The sequence below is a fragment of the Eubalaena glacialis genome, chromosome 10 (genome assembly GCF_028564815.1).
Source record: "Eubalaena glacialis isolate mEubGla1 chromosome 10, mEubGla1.1.hap2.+ XY, whole genome shotgun sequence".
Classification (NCBI taxonomy): domain Eukaryota; kingdom Metazoa; phylum Chordata; class Mammalia; order Artiodactyla; family Balaenidae; genus Eubalaena; species Eubalaena glacialis.
In genome coordinates, this window is record NC_083725.1 from 110033351 (window position 1) to 110058158 (window position 24808).

The following is a 24808-nucleotide window of genomic DNA, read 5'->3' on the forward strand; positions in this document are numbered from 1 at the left end:
GTCTCTCCCTTCCCTTTTTATTTCCTCTAAGATCTGCAAGCAGCAGCAGCAGCAGGGAGGGAACCCAGCCTCCAGCCTCAGGAAGGGGCTTACCGCCCACGTGGCAGCATTCAGGACGTAGCCAGCACCTCAGGCCCCTTTCCTCTGAGGGGCAGGGACTTTCATACCCACATGCACACACACACGCCTGCACACTCCGGACACCGCACGGCTGAGATCCCAGGGGTCGCCTGTTCACTGATCCCACAAGCCCCCAGGAGGCAGCAGCAGGCAGACCCCTAGGCCCAGAGAAAGGGCAGGGCTGCACCCTGGTCTCCTCCAATCCCAGGAGCAAGAAGGTCCAGTCCTAGCACGGGGGACATCTTCAGTCAATGGAGCACTGCTTTGGGGATTTTTTTTTTTTTTTTCCTTTTTAACAAGTCCCTACAAAAATAGAACTTCTCTTGGTATTTATAAATCCCCGGCGCCTGGCTCTGTGCGGAGGTTACAGGTAGAAAAGCCACGAGGCATTCCCTTTGGCTGCTCAGGCCTTGACTACCTGTCACCCAGGCCCCTCAGAGGCCTAGGCAGTCACCTCAGGGCTGCCAAGCACCTTCAGGGGGCCCTCCCAGTGGGTGATGTACTCCCTCTGGAGCCGGGTGCGATAGTAGAAGAGGTAGCAAGGTAGCAGGAATCCCAGGAGTGAGAACAGCAGGAGGCCCAGATTCACCTTTAGGGCAAAGAGAGAGAGAGAGAGAAAAGAGAGTCAAGTGGGTACCTGTTCACCCTCATCACCCTCAGGGATCCTCCTTAGCCTCCCACAGGGAGGAGAAGGCCACCATTTTTAGTCCAGGTCCTGGGCCAGAATGATAGAGCTAGTGCTTGCTGTGTGCAATCACTCTCCACCAGCATCTCACTGAATGTTCGGCAGCCTTATAAAGTGTCAGAGCCTGGTTTGAACCCCAGCTAATGCTGGTGCCCAAATGATCTGGTGCCGTCTGGGTAGCCTGGGCTGGGAACCTCGACCTTTGAGGGTGTTGGCAATGGGATCCCATTGGGGGTGGTGAGAAGAAGCTCCCAGGCAGTTAATAGCACTGGGGTGCAGCCTGGGATAGAAGGCCTGGGTCCGAGCCCACCTCCCGTGGGCTCGGACCCAGTGCACATCCCACCCTGTATTACTCACGGTGTGGCTCTGGGCAAGTCATCCTAATTCGACGCACCTCCTCTGGGCCACTGTGGCAACGTTCAGTACAAAACACGTGGTGCGCTTAGCACCTGGTGAGCACTTGGGAAATGGCAGCTGTCATTTCGTCATCATTCTGGCAGGAGGGTCTTGGGGAGTGGGTGAGCCCTCGAGGCAGATATCAGCTTTAGGGAGGTGAGGTCAGTTCGATGTAAGGAAAAGCCTTTCCAACAAGACCAACAGCTGCCTCCTTGTACAGGACCGGCACCCCATCGTTGCGGGCGTTTGACTAAGAGGGTCTGGAGGAGCCCCTTTCTAGGGGCACTGGAGAGAAGAACCCTGCATCGGGTGGAACTGGACTGGATCAGGACTGGGCCACTGTACAAATCACCTGGGAGCTTCCTGGGCCCAGGCCAAGAGATGCTGATTCAGTAGGCTGGGGAATCTGTGGGCGGGTCTGATGGCCAGCCAGCTTGGGAACCCCCTGATTAGAGACCTCCAAGGTGCCTCCTGGCTGAGATAAGAGCGAGGGATTCCATCACATACAAGAGCCCCCATCCTCAACTCCTTGGGTGCACCCAGGAAGGGGGATCCTGTTGCCCCCATGCCACCCCCCCCCGACTTCTCACCCAGAAGGGCTCTCCTTTCAAGGGTCCCACCATGGCCATGAAAAGCGGCTGCTGGAGCAGGGCGAACACAGCACTGATGAGGGACTGCAGGCCCGTCAGTGTCCCGAAGTGGTTGGACGGGTACCTGTCAATGAGAAGAGGGAGGGCAAGCCGTGAGGGGCGTGGTCCTCTCCAGCCCCACCCCTTGTCCCGTCCCTCCCTAGATATCACTCTTTGTTAGCCAGGCAGGGCAGAGCTTAAGAATTCAAGCTCTCTGCACGTGCCCTGGCCTCGAGGGTGTATGCTGTGACTTCACGTCTACTGAGCTGGTTTCTGACACCTACTGTCTATGTGGTAACAGCAAGTTCCTCAACCTCTCTGAGCCTCACTTCCTTCCCTAAAAACAGGGATAGCACTAACCTCGCTGGGCTGTTTGTTTATTCTTTTAACACATATTTATTGAGCCCCTATTACGTGCCAGGTACTGTTCTAGGTGGGTGGAGATACAGCAATGAACCAGACATGGAGGTGGCATTCTGGCGACGGGTGGGGGGTTGGGGGGCGGCGTGCAGGTGTTCGTCACACAACAAGCAAGAGAAATGCACCGTTGGGACTTCCCTGGCGGTCCAGTGGTTAGGGCTCTGTGCTTCAACTGCAGGGGGCACGGGTTCGATCCCTGATCTGGGAACTAAGATCCCGCATGCCGGGCATGGCCAAAAAAACAAAACAAAAACAAAAACGCACAGTGTGTTAGAAAGTGGTAAGTGCTATGGAGAGAAGTTCAGCAGAGGGAGGGGGGTGAGGGTATCTAGGGCGTTGCGACTGTAGACAGGACGGCCAGCAGAGGCCACTGAGACAAGGACAGCTGGGGAAAGGCCTGGAGAAGGTGAGACGGCTGGGAGCCTTGTGGCTATCTGGAGGAAGCACGTGCCAGGAAGAGGGGACAGCAAGTCCAAGGGCCCTGAGGAGGGAACGCACATAGGGTTTCTGTGGCATGAGGCAGCCATGTGGGAAAAGGGGGTGAGCGAGGTGGGGAGGCGAAGGAAGAGGTCCCTGGGGGGGGGGGTTGGCCAGACCCTGTAGGGCCTTTTAAGCCATAATGAAGCCTTTGGCTTCTTCTCTACGTGAGATAAGACGGGCAGTCGTGGAGTGACGTGAAGAGACTTATGTCCTAACAGGTGTCTCCAGCTCCTGTGTTAAAAATACGGAGGGAAGCAAGGGCGGACGCAGGGACGGTCAGGAGGCAGCGGCAGTAATCCAGGCCAGGCGGTGGCACCGCTGGAGATGCTCGGAAGGGCTGGGTTTGGAGTCTGTGGCATGTGGCGTGGGCAGGCTCACTGGTGGTCTGGGTGTGGATTGTGAGGAATGAGGGAGTGGAAGCAAGGACGACTCCAAGGTCTGGCTGGAGCTGCCCTCTGAGGTCTGAATGCGGGCGTGGGGTCAGCATCTCCCGCCACGCCCACGATGGAGTAATAAGCGCTCTGGGACAGTTACTCCATCATACGCTGGAGAGACACTCAGCCGTGGAAACCAGAAGGAAAAGGGAAAAGGGAACAGGGCCAGGGGGGTGGGGTAGGGTAGGGGGTTGCTCGACATGAAGCAGGAAAGTCAGGAGGCAAACGAGACTGCTGTCTGGAAGTTTCGACAGGGCTGGCACGGGGAGAGAGGCCACTCCAGGAGCCGTTCCCGAGAGCAGACATAGGACCCAAGTGTCATGCAACCAAGGATTTCAGCTGCCCCTAAGGGAGGACGTTCTGACAGGGGGGTCATCCCGCAGTGGGGCGGGCTGCCTTGGAGGAAGTGAGCTCCCTGTTATTAGGGAGCGGGGCGGGGGGGAGGGCAGCGAGCCAGACAGCCTCCAGAGCCTGGCCAGCCCTGACACAGCAGCAGTCCAGGGAGGCTGCGGAAGGGCGCGCTCAGGGGAGCCCAGGAGCCCAGCTGACTCACACTGCTGCGTAGAGGCCTCCACAGGCCGAGTGGTAGAAGCCTCGGACCATGGTGTGCAGGACAAAGGTCAAAAACTGAAACCAAAAAGAGAGCGGGGAGAGCTTAAGAGCAGCGTGGAGACAGGAGGAAGCGCGGTAACGGTGAGGAGGGGAACGGAGCCTGCACACGCCTGCCCCCTCGCCAACCCAACCTCCTACAAACACTACCTAGTGAACCCAGAAAACAGACCCAGAGGACAGGAGCCCTGCTTCCTGGAAGGCACCTGCCGGGTGAACCGTGCCTGGGGCGGCACTCTGCAAGGCAGGGAGAGCGGGGAGGATGGAAGTCGGTACCTGGAGGTGTAAGTTGTTGATGAGGCAGGTGATGCCGAAACCCACGAGCAGAAGGTTGGTCAGAGTGAAGGCGTTGATGGCATTGGTGAGCTTTTGGATCTTGCGGTAGCGTGGTCTGACGGACTTGGTGGCCACCCCGTCCCTGAGGAGAACAGGCCGTCACCGGCCGCTGCCCCGACCTCCTCGGCAGCCCTCCCCACCCCCTGGGTTCTCCGCCTGGTCCCTCCCCTTTCAGGGTAGCAGAAAAGGGAGAAAGTCATTCCTCCAGCCCTGTGTTTCTCAAAGCGTGGCTCCCCCAGCATCATCTGGAGCTTTTCTTTAAAATGCAGATTCCAGGGCCTTGCCCCAAACATCAGAATCTTGGGTGGTGGGCCCTGGAATATGCATTTGGAAAACTATCTCCTATTTCATAAGCACACTGAAGTCTGAGAATCGAGGATGGGAAGGAAGGTGGAGAATGGGAAGCTCTCACACCACCTCTCATCAGAAGCCCCCACAAAAGTGTCCCTGCCCACCAGCCTAGACAAAAGTAGATGACACTCTAGAGACAGCCGCTTGGCCCCTGACTGCCCAGCAAGCCCCTCCCTCTAGCATAATCAAGGGCTCTGAGGCTGGCCCAAAGGAGAGATCAGCAGGCTGAGACAGATGAAGACAGGCCGCCCACTGGTCCGAGAGAAGGGCCCTGCTGATGGACCATGGCCGTCAGAACAGAGCGTAGAGGAGGAAGACTGGGTACCAGGGCCAGGGTACCACTGGTGGGGAGGGACGCCACATCCTTAGATGACTTCTCTCCTAGTCTCCCTCTCCCATCCTCTCAGGACAAACAGGACCGTTTGGATCAACACAAAAAGAACACAAGCAGTCAGAAGACCTTCGTGCAAGACCCAGTGGTGTGGGACTTCCCTGGTGGCGCAGTGGTTAAGAATCCGCCTGCCAATGCAGGGGACACGGGTTCAAGCCCTGGTCCGGGAGGATCCCACATGCTGTGGAGCAACTAAGCCCGTGCACCACAACTACTGAGCCTGCGCTCTAGAGCCCACGAGCCACAACTATTGAGCCCACGTGCTGCAACTACTGAAGCCCGTGCGCCTAGAGCCCGTGCTCCGCAACAAGAGAAGCCACCTCAATGAGAAGCCCGCGCACCATGACGAAGAGTAGCCCCGCTCTCCGCAACTAGAGAAAGCCCGCGTGCAGCAACGAAGACCCAGCGCAGTCAAAAATAAATAGATAAATAAAATGTGTGGTGGGGAGAAAAAGACCCATTGGTGGTCTCCAGCCCACAGGATGGCCCCGATGATCCCCACATCCTGCATTCACACCCTGGTACAGTCCCCTTCCACAAGGTTCCAGAGTTACTCTGTGTGCCTATAGAAGACCACCTCACTCGTGAAGACAACCTCACTCGTGTATGTCACTTCTGAGATGACGTCATGAAAGACCTTGTAGCTTCTGTCCTGGTCTCCCTCCCTTAGCTGTCTTGCTCTGGGGCCAGCCAGCTGCCGTGTCATGAGCAGACTATAGAGAGGCCCAGGTGGGGAGGAACCGAACTTCCTCCAATGGGCACAAGAGTGAGCTTAGGAGTGACTGGCCAACCCCAGTCAGTACTTCAGATGACTGCGGCCCTGGCCAACAGCTTGACCACAACCTATGAGAGACCCTGCTATGGTCTGAATGTCTGTGTCCTCCACAAATTCTTATGTTGAAATCCTAATGCCCATGTGATGGTATTAAGAGGTAGGGCCAGGAATTCCCTGGCGGTCCAGTGGTTAAGACTCCAAGCTTCCACTGCAGGGGGCCCGGGTTCGATCCCTGGTCAGGGAAGTAAGATCCCACAAGCCGCGTGGCATGGCCAAAAGAAAACAACAACAACAACAAAAAATAGAGGTAGAGGTAGGGCCTTCGGGATTTGACTTGTGCCCTTATAAAGAGGCCCCACAGAGCTCCCTAGGCCCTTCTATGTGAAGACACAACGAGAAGTCTTCCACCCAGAAGAGGACCCTCTCCTGACCATGCTGGCACCCCGATCTCAGACTTCCAGCCTCCAGAACTGTGAGAAATAAATTTCCATTGATTATAAGCTACCCTGTCTGTGGTATTTTGTTATACCAGTCTGAACAGACTCAGACAGACTCTGAGACAAAACCACCCAGCTAAGTCATTCCCAGACTCCTGACTGTCAGAAACTATGAGATAATAAATGTTTGTTGTTTAAAGATGCCAAGTTTGGGGGTGATTTGTTATACAGCAATAGATGTCTAATACACCAACTCTATCTCTTTCTAACCGTTAAGAAGGCTTTAGAGTGTACTCTTTATAACAAAGGTTCTGGAACCTACTACTAAATGCTGTGTGATCTTGGGTAAGTTAGTTAACCTTTCTGTATCTCAGCTCCTCATCTGTGAAACGAGGATAATAATGTAGGTACCTACCTCAGGGAGCTGGTGCAGGACTAAAGAGGACAGTGCAAGTGCCTAGTGCACAGTCAGCATTTGATGTCAGCTATACTTATTATCAAGCCAGCCAAGTCCCCTCTTAGTGTCAGTTTCCTCATCTGTAAAATGGGGATGTACCCCTTCTCTCCCAGGGCTCCTGGGAGAATGAAGTAAGATGCTGGATGTGAAAGCACAAGGCTGTCACCACCCCCGGGCAGGTCACCTAGCGGTGGGGGTGTCCACGCAGTCCTTGATTCGCCAGTCCATGACGTAGCCAATGAGGGGGCAGGTGAGAAGGCACGACAGCTGCATGGCCCCAAAGACGGACGAGTAGAACTCAACTGGGCAGGGCAGGAAGAGAAGTGGGGTCAGGAGCTGACATGACAGATGCCAGCAGCCTAGTGGGCACTGTCACCCACGTCCAGCAGAGAGAAAATGCCAAAATCACCTTCCTTTGACCCCCAAATTCTTAGATCCCCAAAATGCCCAGGGTGACAAGGGTGGGTCCAGGCTCCCCCCACTGCAGGCAGTGGCGGGGTGGGTGTGGGCAAGGACCCGAGTTTTGTCCCCCTACCTGTCTCTGTCACCCTTTGTTTCAGGTCGTCCGTCTCTGTTGGGGGTGGAGGGGGAAAGCCAGGGTGAGAGGAGCTCAGCCAGGGTGACCCCCTGCACCTCCAGCCCCCAGTGGGCTCGGCTGCATCTCACCATGCTCCTGGCCACCAGACACGATGTACTCCAGCATCTTGTTCATAGCGGCCATGTAGAAGATGATCCGCAGCTGGGTCATGCCCATGGTGAGGAGGCTCCACAGGAAAATGGGGGAGCAGAGGCTCTTGCGCAAGGGCACAGACTCTGGGGAGACAGCAGGAGGTGCCCCTGAGCCCTACATCTTCCATTTGCCTCTGCGTGTCCCAGCTGATGCAGTTCTAGCAGAGGCTCTGACGCTGTGACTTCGGCGAGGGATCAGTTTCTTCAAAAGCGAGGGTTCAGCCTTACTGGCCTCCAAGTTCTTGCCCAGCTCTATAACTATCTCACTAGAGCATTTTCTTTTCTTTTCTTTTATTGGCCACGCTGCATGGCTTGTGGGACCTTAGTTCCCCAGCCAGGAATCGAACCCGGGCCCTCAGCAGTGAAAGTGTGGAGTCCTAACCACTGGACCACCAGGGAATTCCCTCACTAGAACATTTTCAGGTGACCTCCAGGTGTGTACCGTAGGCTTGGCGTGGCAATAATAACTCGAGCTACTATTTATTAAGCACTTGCTATGTGCTGCACACTTGACAGGTATTATCCCATGTAATCAAATTGTACAACAACCCTATCTTCAGCACATTCTACAGATGGGGAGACTGCAGCTCAGAACGCTCAGTGACTTGCCCGAGCTCATGGGGCTGGAAGGCGGGATGCAGGTGGGGTGGACTCGGCTCATGCCTGTAACAACTCTGCCATGGGAGGATCGGCAGTGGGGATCAGACTCATAACTTCACCGCATTTGCAGTTTGCAAAGAGCTTCCGCGTCCCTGTCTTCATTCAATCCTCACAACTAACTTCCCTGTGAGGCGGGTGTTCTTAGTGCTAGTTTAAGAGACAGGGAAAGCGAGAGCAGGGTTAAGTGATCTACCCAAGTCACATGGCCTGTAATTGGGAAGCAGGACTCCAACCCCCACCTCCTGACGCCCAGGCCCATCGTCCTTCCACTAATCACAGAGCTGTCACCTTGCAAAGTGGCTCAGGCAGAAGGCAGGTGCAGCTCCTCCTGTAGCCAGCAGGAGGCGCCAACCAACCAGGTGTCAGAGGACCCGGACTGGAGGCTGGCTCACCTGCAGTATCTGATGCAAGAGGCTTGGAGGTTGCAGGGAGCCCTGAGGAAACCAGCCCTCCCACAGGCCTGGACACCCTGCCCCATTCTGGAAGCTGCCCCTCCCTCATCCCAGAAATCCCGCAGAGTACCCCTGAATCTGAGCTTCCCAGAGTTCCCTGAGCTTTGATTTGGCTCCATTCTAGAAACAGGGAGCGTGCCCACCTCTGTGAGGGGGTGCTGTGAGAACTGAAGAGGGGAGAATGAGCACTTGGGCACGCGCGCTCGCTACGCGCGAGGACCCATCCTCTCCGTCCCCCAAGGCTGGCACCTTGACCAGACACTCACTCTCAGCAGACTTTTCTGAGGTGTCACGAACGTCCTGGGACGAGATGAAGATGTCTGCCCCCTCCTCCAGGCTGGGAGCCTTCTGGCTCAGCCGCTGGCCCACGGTGGTCACATAGGTGTAGAAGCGGTCACCTGTCACCTTGTGATCCAGGGCCAGCCCTCTGAGCTTGATCTTCTCCCTGCCAGTAGCCAGGCCACAGCACGTGGGAACCAGCCACACAGAGCCCCCTTTCAACAGCCTGCCTCTAGGGGGGTGCCGTCCCAGGGGTGCCAAGCCCCCCCTTTAACCAGCACTGACATGCCCACTGACAAGCTCCCAAGGGCAGGGCTTGTGTCTGTGTGTCTCAGAGCCCGGCCCAGGGGCCAGCTCAGCACACACTAAGTGAGGGATGGATGAGCCATTTTCCACTTGGGCTGTAGCCATGGAGGCAGCATTAAGAACCCAAACTCTGGGGTGGGGGGGCGGTGGGAGGGATAAATTAGGAGGTCGGGATTAACATATACACACTGCTATATATGAAATCGATAACCAACAAGGACCTACTGTATAATACGGGGAACTCTACTCAATATTTATAATAACCTATAAGGGAAAAGAATCTGAAAAAGAATATATACATATATATATACGAATCACTTTGCTGTACACCTGAAACTAACACAACATTATAAATCAACTACACGTCAAGAAATTAAAAAAAAAAAAAAAAAAAGAACTCAGACTCTGGAGTTCTGATTCCAGCCTTAGATTCACCCCTCCCCCCTTCAGTGGTATGACCTTAGGAAAGTCACTTTGTTCCCTGTGCCTTTGTTATGAATGGAGTTAGTAACAGAACCCACGTCACAGAGCTGATTGAGAATGAGGGCTGAGCACAGTGTCTGGCACACAGGAGATGCTCCATCAGTATCAGCTATTTGACTGGCACCCTAGGTGCCTGGTTGTGGAGCATCACCCAGTCCCCTGGGGAACTGAAGGGGGGGTAGGTAAAGTTGGCATTCAGGTTGCCCCACAAAGGGTGGGATTTCATTCCTCTGTATCCCCGCTTTCTGGGTCCCCGTAGCACATGGCACTATCGCAACGGTCCCTCCTACTCTGAACCCATCCTCCAAACCTGGACAGAAGAAGACAGTCCCCACGTTTTGGCTGCCTGCTTTATGCCTGATCTACTCAGAACACCTGCGGGTGGGTGGGATCAGGCCTACGGTTCAGATGAGAAAGCGGAACTTGGAAAGCTCAGATGATCAGCAAATCTTGGTTTCTCTGAGTCCACAGCTGCTTCTGTCCCTCACACCACCACACCCCGGCCTCCAGATCTGCAGCGGGGGAGTCACCCTCCCACCCCACACCCCCCGGTCACTCACTTGTAGTTGACTTCCTCCGGCGAGGGAAAGGCTTCACTCGGCCAGTTGAAGGCACAGTTCAGAAAGATGAGGCAGGCCAGGCTTGACCAGGTGAACATGATGATCATGAAGGACACGCCGGCATCATAGATCAGCTGTCGGGGGAGGGGGCGGGCCATGGAGGAGGCTGCCCAGCCCCAGGCCCGCGTCCTCCAGCTGGAGGTAGAACCCAGGCCCCAGAGGCCTTAGAGAAGGTCTCTTCTACCCCATTCCTTGTACCCAATTTGCAGATGAAGAAACCAAGGCCAGAAGTTAACAGTTGGATCTAGAAGCCCCACCATCCTCTTCCTTTCTCACCCCAGCCCCCCTCAAGAGGTGTGAAATAGTTCGCACACAGTGCCGAAGGGGCTGGCCACAAGCTCAAAATGTCTTTGAAATCTGAATTATTATCTTAAAAAGACACACCAATGTTTGACTCCATACACGTTTGTTTTCACATGAAAGTCATTTCATTTTATGTACAAGAGAGGACAATGAAAGCTCCTAACCGTGTTTATCCTACCCCTTCTGGGCACCCTCCCTGGGGGAAAGACAAACCCAGTCTGAGAAGCCTTATCTCACCTTGCACAGGTGTGACAACTGACAGGGGAGGGGCGTGTGCAAGCACTCTGCCCACAGCCTCCCAAGCCCAGGACAAGCAGGTTCTGTATTGATTGGGATTCTGTGCCAACGTAGCAACTGCTCTAGTGAGGAAGCCAGGTATGCAGAAATGTCCTGCCTGCCACCCTCTGCCTGGGATGGCTGCTGTCTGCCCTCCACTCAGGCTCCAAGCTCCAGTGCTGCCTGGGAAAACTGGTCCTCCTGGGCCTCAGGCTTTGGGGCTCTTTCTTCCCCGGGAGGAGGACAGAACTTCAAAGGGCCACACCCGCAAAGATCTGGCTCCTCAAATCCCACTGCCTTAGTCACGGGAAGGGAGACCCCCAGCCTCCAGGCCTGCTCCTACCTGAACAATTGTTGGTCACCCCCATCAGTGTGCTCTCCACCTCCTCTGGCGACGGATGCTGAGCAAGAGCCTTCTAAACCAATAAATTAACTGCCCAAGGCAGAATCTGAGGAGCATGGTGCGGCCCAGCTGAAAGGGTACTTTGATATCAGAGGGAGGAAAGAGGCCCCAAACTTGCCCAGAGCTAGAACTCAGGCCTTCCGGCTCTAGGTCCACCAGGCTGCGCTGTCTAGGAGCTGGCCAGGCCTGGACTAGCTTGGTGACCTTGGACCCAAGTCATCCAGCCTCTTCAGGGCTGGGGAAGGAGATGTGGCCTGAAAGGTGGGGTGAGGCCAAAGAGTCGAGGGCCTTGAAGGCAGGTGAAGGGGTTGGACTTGATTCTGTAGGCGAAGCAGAGTGGGTGGATGAGCTAGTCCTCCATCTAAGGTCATTCTGGAAGTCACGTGAATGACAGCTTAGAGAAGGAAAAGCTTGGAGGCAGGGAGATCAGCTGAGAAAGCACTGGCCCAGGAGAGAGGATGAAGGCCTGGACAGAGCAGCAGAGAAGTCAGACCCACTGGTCCACAGCAGCACCTGGGCTCTTCCCATGATGCTGCAGCGCTTTTCCCTGCCGTGGTGGGAACTGACCTCCGCCTGGCAGGAAGTAGGTCACCAGATATACTATGCACCCAGCCCCACCCAGTTCTTGTGTCAAGGCAGAAAGAAGGCCAAGCGACCTCACGGACCACCACCTGCCCACTCCCCAGGCAGCTCCGTACCTTGATTCCCGGGTACGTGATGGCAGAAGAGGCATAGGAGCCGATCATGAGGGCCATGAAAGTGGAGCGCAGGTTCCCAAACATGTTGGGTAGCTGAGAGAGGAGAGAAGTGTCAGTGAGCAGGGAGACCCTGACACCTGCCCAGGGCTCCCCTTTCTCCGCCCGAGCAAGCTTGGAAGCTTCTAACCCAGTAGTCCTCAACGTGAGCTCCAGGAACACCAGCCCCAGAGTCGCAACAGAAAAGTTCTAAGGCAAAATCAGTGTCGGAAACCTGGCTATACTCCCCTCCCACACAAAGAAGTGCCCACAAAGAGAAACTTTGTTTAACCCCATGGTTTCCCAAGCTACTTATTTATGGAACCCCTTAATCATGACTCGCCTCTTAATAACCCATGGATTAGGCGTTTAAGAAACACTGATCTAGAGCAGCTCCTCTGCCAGATGAGAACACAGAGGCCTGGAGCGGGAAAGGAACGTACTCGAGCTCACAGAGCACGTTACTGACTTTCTCCCCTGTCCTGGCCGTCTGAGTTCTATCCCAGAACCCAAGGCTGTGACCATGGCTGGCTCTGTAACAGGATGGTGCCCCTTAACCTTCTCGGTGGCCCCAGAGGCCCCCAGTCCATGGTTTCTACTGAGCCAGGACAAGTAAGAGGACGACTAGGGAGGTGAGGGTGGGAGTAGGGGGGAAACAGGGCCAGGCCAGGTGTCCAGAAGACGAGGCTCTGACGCGCAGGGCAGGCCCAGAATTCCTACCAGTAGAGAACTGACTGTGCGTTCTACTCACTGGCCTGAACCAGGCCCTCAGGGGAGGGGAAAGCAAAGTCACGCAGCCCTTTGTGTGCTCCCACCTCTCCCTCCTCCCCCCAGTCAACAGATCCCACCGCTGGAAGCGTCTTAGATGCCATACAAAGCTAAAACCCTCTCCACAGAGGGAGGAACTGGGGTCCAGAAGGGGATCTCCAATAGCTCTGGAAAGGAAGGCGAATAAACACGGAGAACTGACCCATCAACCTCCAAGCGGCTAGGAAAAACAGCTGGGGCCGGCCTCACCCCCTGGCACCCTGTCTGTGCGAGGCAGGCTGCAAGGACGCCACGGAGAAGCGCTAGGGCCGGGGGGAGCGGCGGGGGCCTTGGCGCCCCTCACTACCCCCCGCCAGGGTTCGAGAGCGCTGTCTCCGCCCAGCACGGCCTAGGCCGGCCCTGGCGGCTCAGCCAGGCCGCTGGCCGTGCTGGCTCGGATCTGTCCTGGCTGGCTAGCACCTAGGCCCGGGGGCGGCACCGGAGCCGGGGGCGGGACCGGAGCCCGGTCCTGTCATTGGTTGGAGATTACGGTGGCGGAGCAGGGGGCGGGCTGCGGGCGGAGAGCCTCCTAGGCCCCAGGGCAGGATTCAAGGTTAGGCCCCGGAGGGCAGGGGAGAGAAAGGCTTTAGGGCCTTGAGTAAAGGTGCGCAGCGTGGAGAAGGGGCTGCGGAGGGAGGCGGGGATGAAGGGGTCCGCTTCCTTAGAAAGTTGTGAAATGTCCTGGGCTGGAATTAAAGGCGGTTGCTGGGCGAGGTGAAATTCAGCCAAAAAACACCCAGTTTGGCGGTCAGGCGGCCCTCCTCTGAGATAAACAGCCCCAGGCTGGCCCGGCCAGGAACCCCTCCTCCCACCACACACGCTGAAGCCTTTAACCCTTCTGCACACTCACTCGCATATACACTTAGAGTAACACACGCCAAACACACATGCAAGAGATCAAGCTAAGTGAAAAAGCCCTTTCTGTAGGTCAAGCACAGTCAAGTGTCGGCAGTATCATATGGTTCAATCCAACACACTCACAAATACATCTACCTACCCATGGACAGCACCACATATACACAACGTGGCAAACACACACACGCCCACTGTCTCAAGCTGCCCACCGCCCTTACTTTCGCATTACCCAGTTTTATTCTTTCCAGCACTTATGACTAGGGATATCGTTTATTAGTTTACTTGTTTTTAGGGTTGTCTGTTCCCCCAACTCCTGAATGTAAGTTCCAGAAAGGTGAAGCAGTTGTCAGTTCTTTCCGTGCTGTGGCCCCAGGACAGAGTTCAACAGATGTATGGACTTGGGACACACACACACACACACACACACACACACACACACACGTGCACTTGATCTGCGTCCACAGGCCCTTCTCCCACCCTCACCCTCACTCACTCCTGGGTGCCCTACTGCCAAGTCGGGACCTGTCATACTCACTGTGAGTGAAGAGAATGTTAGGCAGATGCCACCAAAACCATTCAGGGACAGCGCCAGGAATATCAACGGAGACAGAACTGGGAAGGGGAGAGGGATGAATGAGGCACTGGGGAGCTGTGGGAGGCTAAAGGCAGGAGCTGGGGTAACATCCACCTTCATCCCACCCATTCTTTTCCTGTGAGGGCACGAGAGGCCAGACATCTCACCTTTGGTGTCCCAAGAGGCCAGGGCCATGAGGGTGCAGGATGCGGCGAAGCAGGCGCTGTGGGGATGCAGGGGAAGGGGGAGGGGCTGAACACTCTGTGCCTCCCCTCCCCCTGCAGCACCAGTCCTGCCCTGCAGCGCCCCCAAAGCCCCTTCCAGTTCCCCACAGCCCAGCCACCTCACCTGCCAATCAGCCGCACGGGTCGGGGCCCAAAGCGGTCCATGAGGATCCCCAGCGGCAGAGTGGTGGCACTGAGCACGAAGGAGCCGATGGTGAAGCCCAGGTTGAGCATCTCTTCCTGCTGGTTACAGCTCAGCCACTGGGGCTGCTCATCCTGGCTGGTGTTGGTGGTGTTCTCAGCTGAGGAGGGGGAGGGAAAGGCAGCACGTGACCGCTGGGCACAGGAGAGAGGCCTGGGATCAGGGGTCCCGCACTCACGTCGCATGCCTCTGCTTGGCTGCTAACCAGGTGACTTTGGAATTCTACCTACTCTGGTGGGGAAGGGGCTCCATAAACGGCAGCAATCAGTATCTGACCCAGGGAGAGTCATATACCCAATCTGAGGCCTCAACTAGCTCAAATGGAATAACGGACATCGAAGTATTTACCAAATTGAAATACTCACTCAGTGTCCAAGCTTAGGGGGTTGAGGATCCCCAATAGGATCCACCCAATAGGATCCAATAGGAAGCACCCTCGAATCTGGGACAACATCAGTGGGTGATGCTCAAATGATGTAACAAGAATTCCCTTAAAACTTAGAGGACGCTACCCCATAAATGACGTTCTGATAAAATAATAGCTAATATTTGTTGAGCATTTAACTGTGTTCTAGGCATGTTCTCAGCGGTCACTGTATTAACTCACGACAGCCCCAGGAGTCAGCTAATAAAGTATCCCCACTCTCCAGATAATGAAACTGAGGCGCAGAATTAGGACCACGGCACTGCCCTCCAGTGCTCCTCTGGAAGTCCCCCTCCAAGAAGACACGTGCTCCAGGTAAAAGGCCAACTTGGAGTTGTGTCAAGTTAATGAAAAAGGCTGGTGGCGTGGAAAGGAGGCGGGTTTCACTTCACCCAATGCTCAGTGAGTCACGAGGTGGCGGCTCCCCTGCCTCCTACTTGTTACTTAGGCATCATTGCCAAGGGCAAAGTCAGGGTGCACCTGGAAGGTGGACAGACCAGGGTCTGAATTCCCACCACCATCCCTACTAGCTGTGCAACCTTGGACAAGTAACTTCCTCTCTTTGAGGCTCAGGCCCCTTGCCTGTAAAAAGGAGCAGAGAATGCCTAACCCAGGCTCCTTAGGAGATTCAGTTGGAGAAGGGGAATGAAGAGCTTTGCACAGGGTCCTGGCCCACAGAGGGTGTCCTGAAACAGCTGATGAAGGGGTAGATGATGGCCCCCTGGGAGAGCCACGATGTGGTGAGCCTCTTCGCTAGGTGCCGGGGATCTCACGGTGAATAAGACAGGAAGCTCTCAGCTCTCATGGGGCTTGTATTAGATAATAAATAAGGAAACAAATGGACATTGATATAAAGAGTCACAGGTGCTATGAAGAGAACAAAACAGGAAGATGTGATAGTGCTGAATGCTGGGACGGGGAAGTATCTGCCCTCCGTGGTGACAGTGACCCCTGACTTCAGGTATCCAAAGGGCATTCAGGCGGCAGAAGGCTGACATAAGGAAGAGAATGAATTCTTTTCAAAGCATGAGTGCTGGCCAACCAGAGGAGAGAGCCCCTTGGGCAATGGGGTACTCAGGTACCTGAAAGAAGGGGTTAGGGGTTTAGAGCACACAGCCTCTGGGGTTCAGGCTAGCCCCCCCCCCAATTTAGTGATTTTCATCATCACTGTTCATTTCTCCACCAGGTTTGTCTGCACCTGTTCATTCAATCTACATACACTTAAGCAACATCTACTGCACGACAGGCACTGTGTTGGGACAGTGGGTAAAGCAGGAAGAAATGCAATGCTAATTTAGACCAGAGGCTACAAACAGGTGACCAGCAATGAACCCCACCCATATTTTGCTTGGCTTGCAAATTTTAATTGGGTGCCAGTTTAAAATCAGGAGTTCTCACCTAAAAATCCAGAAGTCTGGCTTCTCTTTAGTAAGTCAGAAGATCTGGCCATTGCTGGAGCTGAGTAGAGACCACTCCTTTTCACCAGGGCTTGCCCTCTCTATGTCACCCACGTCCTCACCTCTTCATGAGCTCTCAGACATTCGCCATCTTATATCTGCCCTGATTGGCCCAATTATTATTAGGTTTTCTATTGAAGTATATTTGACATGCAATATATTAGTTTCATGTGTACAACACAGTAATTTGATGTTTGTATACATTACAAAATGATCACGACAGTAAGTCTAGCTACCATCTGTCACCAGATGTACTATTACTAACTGTATTCTCATGTTGGACATTACCAGCCAATTGTTATTAACTGCCTGGCTCCTGTTGGCATCTGAGTTTGCAGCCCCTGAATTAGACACGGTCCCTGCTCCTAAGTCTTTCACAATCAAATGACACTTTCCCTCACTAGCTCTCAACTAATTAATACCTACTCTGTGCCACGCTTTTCCATATAGTATATCATTTAATCTTCACAACCCTTCGAAGTGAGTGTAATGATCCCCATTTTATAGATGATGAAGCTCCGAGAAGCAAAGTTAAGTCACAGTTACACAACTTCTTACAGGCAGGCCTAGATCCAAACTCAAGACCCTCTCCAAAGCCAACACTTCCCCATTACCCCACTGGGCCTCTCTGTCCTGAACTGGGCAGCTTAGTAAGTTTTCAAAGCTTGCGCTAGTGCTGGCGAGGAAATGTGTTCTTCTATTGGTGGCGAACTCCAGCCTAGTGTATGGCGAATAACTCAAGGTCAATTAATGCATTCACTTCTCTGGTTTAAATTGATCAGCCTCTTGTGAGTTTGACTAGTAAGAGCTAGTTCCTAAGGCCTGATGACTCTGAGTGGTTGGATAAAGCCAGACTTCTTTTTTTTTGCAATGTACTTTTTATTTTTATTTTTTATTAATTTTTATTGGAGTATAGTTGATTTACAATGTTGTGTTAGTTTCTGCTGTACAGCAAAGTGAATCAGTTATACATATACATATATCCACTCTTTGTTAGATTCTTTTCCCATATAGGTCATTACAGAGTATTGAGTAGAGTTCCCTGTGCTATACAGTAGGTTCTTATTAGTTACCTATTTTATTTTTTAATATTAATCATGTTTTTAATATTATGTTGAAATAATAATGTTTTGATATGTTGGATTAAATATGTTATGGAAAATTATTACAACTGTTTTTAATTACTTTTATTTTATTTATTTTTTCATATTTGTTCCCTTGTTTATTTTTTTAGAGTCTTTTTCCTTTTCTCCCCCTAAATTGAAAGAAACAGTTAATATCAATAGCTCTTGCTACTTCTGTTTTTTTTTTGCATTAAAAAAAATTTTTTTATTGGAGTATAGTTGATTTACAATGTTGCATTAGTCCTTATTAGTTATCTATTTTATATATAGTAGTGTGTATATGTCAATCCAAATTTCCCGATTTATCCCTCCCCCTCCCTTTCCCCCTTGGTAACCATAAGTTTGTCTTCTACATCTGTGACTCTATTTCTGTTTGTAAATAAGCTCATTTGTGCCTTTTTGTAGATTAAGCCAGACTTCTGAACCAAGAGGGAAGCCAAGCCAGCATGCAAAGACCTCTGTCCATGTCCGTTACAACAGGAGAGGTCTTTGACATCTAACCTCTCCCATTTTATAGACAACTGAAGCATGGGGTGCAACAGGGAAAACATATGCAGTAAGTTACTGATAGAGGAGGGCTTAGAAGCCAGAGAAAATAGTATTTCCCAAAGTGTGGTATGCACAGCATATGCGCACTCAAGATAGGTTTAGAGGTACAGTTGACCCTTGAACCTCAGGGGGTTAGGGGCCTCAACCCTTCCTCCGTGCTTTGGAAAATCCACCTGTAATTTAGTCAGCCCTCCCTTTGTGGGGTCCCTCCGTATCTGCATTTCTGCAGCTGCAGATTCAACCAGCCACGGAGCGTGTAGTCCTGTACTATTTACTGTTGGAAAAAATCCTAAGCAGTTCAAACCCGTGTTCAAGGGTCAACTGTACAGGTAATGGTTTTTGATGTTTCATAGTTATTAGTTATTTGAATGTGTATCAAACACACATATACATATATGTAGGTATTAGAAATATATACGTATGATGTATGTGTGTGTGTGTGTGTCTGAGTAACATCAAACTCAAGGTTCCAAGAATATTACACATTTTTTTTTTAAACAGGAGCTTTAGTTTTATTTAATTTAATTAATTAGTTAATTATTTTTTGGCCACGCCGCACAGCTTTCAGGATCTTAGTTCCCCGACCAGGGAATGAACCCTCACCCCCTGCAGTGGAAGCGCAGAGTCCTAACCACTGGACCGCCAAGGAAGTCCCAAGAATATTACACTTTAAAATGAGGCTTTTTATTTTTTAAAAAGTGGATTGATTTAAAAGGAAGTATTAAGTAAATAATAGTACCTATGGCACACAGAAATGGCAAAATCATAAAGGTGAACTGCAAATGACTAGGTCTAGGAAACACGGGAGAGAGGATCATGGGTAAGCATTCTTCATGTCCAAATTCTGGCTCCACTAGCTGTGCTGCTGAAACTCAGAGGTTCTGTTATCCCATCTGTGAAATGGGGATAGTGACTGCAGCCATGTAAAAGGTGGGCTCTAAGGACTGCTGCACACACACAATACTCACAAAATGATCCCAGGTCTCTGAGCCCTTCCTCACCATCCGCCACCCCTGCCCCATCATTCATTTTCCTGCAGCTGACACAGCCACATTCACCAAAACACCCGCAGAACTGGGCTCTGGCTACTTGTCTTCTCTGTGACGGGACTCCCCCAGGGGAACTCTTAATCCTAAGGCCTCGGAGAAAGGTTCTGGGGCTGAATACTCACTCTGCTCCTTATTTATTAGCTGTGTGACCTTGGGGAAATTACTTAGCGTCTCTGAGCTTCAGCTTTCCCTTCTATAAAAAGAGTTGTTGTGAGGACTAAAGATCTAACTAGCAAATAGTCAATGCTTGATGAACTTTAGCTACTGTTTTATTATTTTGGCACTTATGCTGGATATGCAGTTGTGTGTGATAAGCTGAATTGCCCCTGCCTACTTCTGAGTAAGAGTCCTCTTTAGCTGTGATGCCCCAATAGGTGGGTCAACCATCTACCCCAGGGTGTACCTCAAAAGAGGGAAAGCAGAAACCTGAGAAGACAGAGGGTGTGGCCAGGGAACCCCAAAGCCGACACTAATGAGCACCTCAGTAATGAACTTGGGACTTCCCTGGTGGTCCAGCGGTTAAGATGCCACGCTTCCATTGTAGGGGGCACAGGTTCAACCCCTGGTCATACAAAAATTAACTCCAAATGGATCAAAGGTTTAAATATAAGCGCTTAAACCTTAAAACTCTTAGAAGAAAACATAGACATAAAACTTTGTGACCTTAGATTAGGCAATGGTTTCTTAAACATGACACCAAAACACAAATGGCAAAAGAAAAGATAGCTTGGACTTCATCAATATTAAAAACTTTTATGCTCCAGACCTAGAAAACAAACTTACGGTTACCAAAGGGGAAAGGAGGGGAGGGATAAATTAGGAGTTTAAGATTAGCAGAGGGTGGGAGGGAGGGAGATGCAAGAGGGAAGAGATATGGCAACATATGTATATGTGTAACTGATTCACTTTGTTGTAAAGCAGAAGCTAGCACACCATTGTAAAGCAATTATACTTCAATAAAGATGTTTAAAAAAAAAAAAAAAAAGATTAGCAAATACAAACTACTATAGATAAAATAGATAAACAACAAGGACCGACTGTATAGCACAGGGAACTATATTCAATATCCTGCAATAAACCATAATGGAAAAAGAATATGTACATATATGTGTGTGTACATATATATATATGAGTCACTTTGCTGCACACCAGAAACTAACACAACATTGTAAATCAGCTATACTTCAATTTTTTAAAAATAATCCAAAAAAAAAGAAAACTTCTGTGCTCCCAAGGACACCATGAAGAATGTGAAAAGACAACCCACGGTGGGAGAAAAATTTTGCAAATCCTATATCTGATAAGGGACTTGTATCTACAATACAAAGAACTCTTACAACTCGATAATAAAAATAACCCAATTTAAAAATGGGCAAAGGATCTGAATAGATATTTCTCCAAGGAAGAAATACCAATGGCCAATAAATACATGAAAAAGATGCTCACCATCATTAGCCACTAGGGACATGCAAATCAAAGCCACAAAAATATAACACTTTATGTTCACGAGAAGGGCCGTAATAAGAAAGATAAACAATAACAAGTGTTGTCTAGACTGTGAAGAAACTGGAACCCTCCTACACTGCTGGTGGGAATGTAAAATGGCCCAGCCACTTTGGAAAACAGTCTAGCAGTTCCTCAAAATGTTAAACATAGATTTACCCTATGGCCCAGCAATTCCATATGGAAGGAAAGCATATGTCCACACAGAACTTGAACATGAGTGTTCATAGGAGCATTACTCATAATAGCCAAAAAGTGGAAACAACCCACATGTCTATCAACTGTTGAGTGGATAAATAAAATGTGGTAGCAAAGGACTTGGAAAGGAACCAAGTCTTGATACATTTGCCAACATGAATGAACCTTGAAAACATCATGCTAAGTGACAAAAAGCCAGTTACAAAAGATCACCTATTATAAGATGCCATTTATATGAAATGTTCAGAATAGGCAAATCTATTTTTGTCATAGGCAAACCTGTCACAGAAAGTAGATGATTGGTTGCCTAGTGCTTGAGGGTAAAAGAACAGGTGTGGGGAGAGGTACTGCTAGTGGGTCCAGGGTGACTTTTTGGGGTAGAGAAAATGTCCTAAAATTTGTTGTGCTGATGGTGGCACAACTCTGAATAAACTAAAAACCATTAACTTGTGTACTTTAAATGGGTGCATTGTAACGTATGTGACTTATATCTTAATCTAGCTCTTACCCATATTTTTAAAAAGGTGAGAGGATGGGCAGCAAAAGGGAGGGAGTTTTGGGGATGATGGAAATATTCTAAATATTGATTGTGGCGACGGTTCCTGAGGTGTGTAAATTTGTCAAACCTCATCAAAATGTGTGATGTAAATTAATCTTCAATAAAGTTGATTAAAAAAACAGGTGGAGAAGGCAGGAAGAAGCCATCGGATGGGCAGCGGCAGGCATCAAGGCCAGTAGGCAGCGAAGGGAAGGTCTCTCCAGCCTCCAGGGTAAGCAACTCAGAGGGGACCTGGACTCCTGGCCTCTATTGGCAAAGGGATCTCCCACCCCTCTGTCTGGTTCTCTCAGCCACCCTGGAACACCCAGCATTTCATCCCAAGCCAGCTCCTCCTGACCCAACCTGCCTCCCCTGGCCAGCTGCCAACTCTAATCTCCACCTCCTCAGGCCCCCCAGCACCCTGTAATTGGGGCCAGGAGATGCATGCGCATCCTCGGTGCCACCTGCTGCTTCCTTACAGATAAGGCTGGCGGGGGGGTTACAGCAGAGTGGGTGCTGCCCAGAGATCAAGAGCACCCCAGCTCCACCCCTCAAGGCAACGGTTTTCTCCCACAGCCAACGCAGACGCCTGCAGGGAGTGGAGTTGAGGAGTTGGGAGAAGCTGGGAGAAGCGAGCAGAAGCCAGGAATGACCCTAACATTGATCAAGCACTGTTAACTCTCAGCATAGATATTACTCTTCTTCCCATTTTGCAGGCCAGGCGACTGAAGCTCAATGTTTTAGGGAACTCGCCAATGTCACCCAGCTGCTAAAAGTGGTGGAAGCTGGGAGTCTAACCCAAGCTGGCCTTCTTCCAAAGCCTGTTCCACAGCAAGGAGGTTGGAGGAAGAGGATAAGGAGGGGAGGGAAGGGCCAGACTCCACATCCCTCGAGCTCCTTAGGCTGAGCTTGTCCGCACAGCTCTCTCCTTCCCAGAAAAGAAAGATACCTATCAGATCACGAGAGCCTCAAGTCCCAGACACCAGGAAGGGCGACTCCTTGCCTCCAGGCACCTGAAGACAGCAGGGATGTGGTTACTGCTCCCAATGATTGTTAGAATTCTCACTCCTGCATCCAGGGCCCCTGATTCAAAGCCAAGGTGACCAAAGTGGAAAACAGGGACCATCCACAAGTTGGGGCCTAGAGGAAATGAGGCGATTAACTTTGTACAAATGGTTACTTGAAGACCTGGGGGCTCAAACGGCCCGGAAAAGGAGAAGCACACTGCCTGCCCCTCCTTTTACAATCAAATCCATCTTGCAGGCTATCCTTTGCCTCATTCAGCCTTACAATAGCCCTAGTAAGAAATCCCTCACCCAGCTAGTAGCTGCTGCACTTCTGGGAGTCTCCACCTTGCTCTAGACCTGAGGCTGCAAAGGGATCAGTCCCAGGATCTGGATGCCCGCAGGACACCTGGCGTTCAGCGAAAACTGGATTGGATGAATGAGGTAGAGTGGGTCATTCTCTAGAGGACGTTTGAAGAGGTCAAGAAGTGGGGCTGCCCAGTGCCCTGCGGAGTGCTCTGTCTTGAGGAGCCCGGCTTTCTGTCTCGAGCAGCCCGGCTTTCTGTCTCCTTGGCCGCCTGTCCTTTGCCGGCGTCCACCTTCCCCCTCTGCTGCCCCTCCCGAGCCCCACTGACCCCTTCTCGGGCATACCTGATGAGCACATGCTGGAATAGAAGCCCTCGTTCTTGAGCATGATCAGCAGGGAGCTCCAGCCCAGGAGCACCGCGGAAAAGAAGAGGTTCTCCAGCACGGCCGTGCATGCCATCCACCAGCGCCTCCGGTACGCCTCCTCCAGCGTGGGGGCCATACTGGTCGCGAGCCTGCCCAGGAGCAGAGCACTGAGCGAAGGGCCCAGAGGACCCAGAGGAGCATCCTGTATCATGGTGGCTCCCGAGACCCCTCGAGCCAGCCCGCAAGGGGGGCCTTCATGGAGGCCCCATAGAGCCCTGGGCTTCCCAGTGGGTGCCGCCGAGCTGGCTCTGGGCGCACTGGCAGCGCCAGGGGCGCACGAGGCGCTGGGCTCCCGCCGTGTCACTATCAGAGACAAGGAAGGTCCTGTCTGTGCGCAACAGCTTCTTGGCACGCTGCCGGGCTCTTCCACCCAGGCCAAGGCACGCAGAGCCCGGCTCCCGGGGACCAATCCCGCACTTCCCCAAGTCCCCAAAGGTCAGCAAGGGGCAGGGCGCGCTCTGAAGCAACCGCTGGCCAGTATCCGGCCTCCCGCTCCAGGAAGGACCCCCAGAAGCAAGCAGGGGGAGGAAGGGGAAGTCTGATGTTAGCTCAAGGACACCCTCCCCTCTTCCTGTTGCCCCTATAAGACCACTCCTCTTCTCTGGGGCCGGGCTTCAGCAAGCCCTCCCCCTTTCCGCACTAGGCGACCCAAGTCCCTACAGTCTCTCGGTCCAAGCCGACAGCTGCCACGTGGAAGGAGACCCAGGCAGGCCTTCCAGCGCCCCCGGCGCCACCCACTCACACGGGCACCCAGCTGCGCGCCAGGGAACCAGCCCGCCCTCTCTCGCCCGGGGAGGGGGCTCGGGCACCCGCAGGAAGTCCGGCGGCCGCTGACTTTATACGAGCAGTGGCGGCGGAGGGGCTGGCGGGAGGGTGGGTTTACCGGAGAGAGAAGGAGCCCGAGCACCCACCCCCACCCCCTCCGCCTAGGCCAAGGCCGCCGCCGCAGGAGGAGACGGGACGCGGGCGGCGCGGGGGCGGAGAGTGGCCGGTGAGACCGAGAAAAGCAGAGAGGAGAGGGACAGGAAGAGCAAGAGAGAAAGGGCGCGAGGGAGCGGAGGAAAGCACGAATGCCTTCGCCGGAGGGCCTCAGTACTCTCATCTGTGAAATGGGGCTTTGCATTTAGGAGTTCCCGCAGGTCCGTTCGAACTCCGACAAGAGTGTTTCTCTAAACGGAGGCGGTGCAGCAAGAGAGGGCGCAGAGGGGCCAGACCAAAGGGGAAGGAGGGACGCGCTTGGAGAGGCGGGACCCACGGGCTCAGGTAACGGGTTTTTCTTGGGGAGCCTGGAAGTGTCGGTGGGAGCCAGCCGGGTGACTCTCAGAGAACGTGCAGCCCGGGACCCGGACCCCAGCCGCACCCGCTGCTCACCTCTGATCCGGGGCAAACGCGCCTCCTGTAGCCGCCGGCCGGTCGGGGAGCGGCGCGTGCACAATTTCGGCGTCCGGTGTCCGGCGGGCCCAGCTCGGAACCGCACCGGCGCTCGGGACTTCTCTGCGCGCCGGGTCTGGGCGGCCTCGGAGATTCTGCCGGACAGCCTGGTGTTCTCACCGCCTCGGTCCCATCGGAAGAAGTCGGGGAACGGGAACCCGGCGGGCGCCACCAACCCGCGAAATGAGGCTAGGACGAAGTGGATCGACGGAGTGAACAGTTCTACTTAAAACCGGCCGGGGCTGCACCCCGAGGTAGGGGCGGGGGCTCCCTTCCCTAACCCTCCCCCTAGGTCGAGTTTCACGAGCACGTGACTCGTCCTCTGGTCCCCAGATACTCTCCCCGGCACACGCCCCTGCACCTAAAATGTCC

The 24808-nt window shown here is 52.8% G+C and overlaps 1 protein-coding gene across 4 annotated transcripts; it reads right to left on the reverse strand.

Annotated features, from left to right (window-relative positions):
• On the reverse strand, positions 1–24538 carry SLC43A1 (solute carrier family 43 member 1). 4 transcript variants are annotated; one of them, XR_009702245.1, is made up of 16 exons: positions 24377–24538; positions 22925–23094; positions 14350–14527; positions 14169–14224; positions 13963–14039; positions 11730–11822; positions 9990–10123; positions 8628–8806; positions 7187–7333; positions 7056–7091; positions 6705–6822; positions 4050–4191; positions 3718–3791; positions 1792–1915; positions 1163–1676; positions 654–709 (listed from the first exon to the last, which is right to left on the reverse strand). XR_009702245.1 is itself a non-coding variant. In XM_061201771.1 (14 exons), exons 2-14 carry the CDS (start codon positions 23079–23081, stop codon positions 576–578), a joined length of 1575 nt encoding a protein of 524 aa, XP_061057754.1. In that variant the 5' UTR covers positions 23082–23094; positions 24377–24457; the 3' UTR covers positions 1–575. The 4 variants fall into 4 exon arrangements, 3 of the variants coding, with proteins under 3 accessions (XP_061057754.1, XP_061057752.1, XP_061057755.1); XM_061201771.1 differs by lacking the exons at positions 1163–1676; positions 3718–3791 and having other exon boundaries at positions 1–709; positions 24377–24457; XM_061201769.1 differs by lacking the exons at positions 1163–1676; positions 24377–24538 and having other exon boundaries at positions 1–709; positions 22925–23237.
• Between the last annotated feature and the right edge of the window lie 270 nt (positions 24539–24808).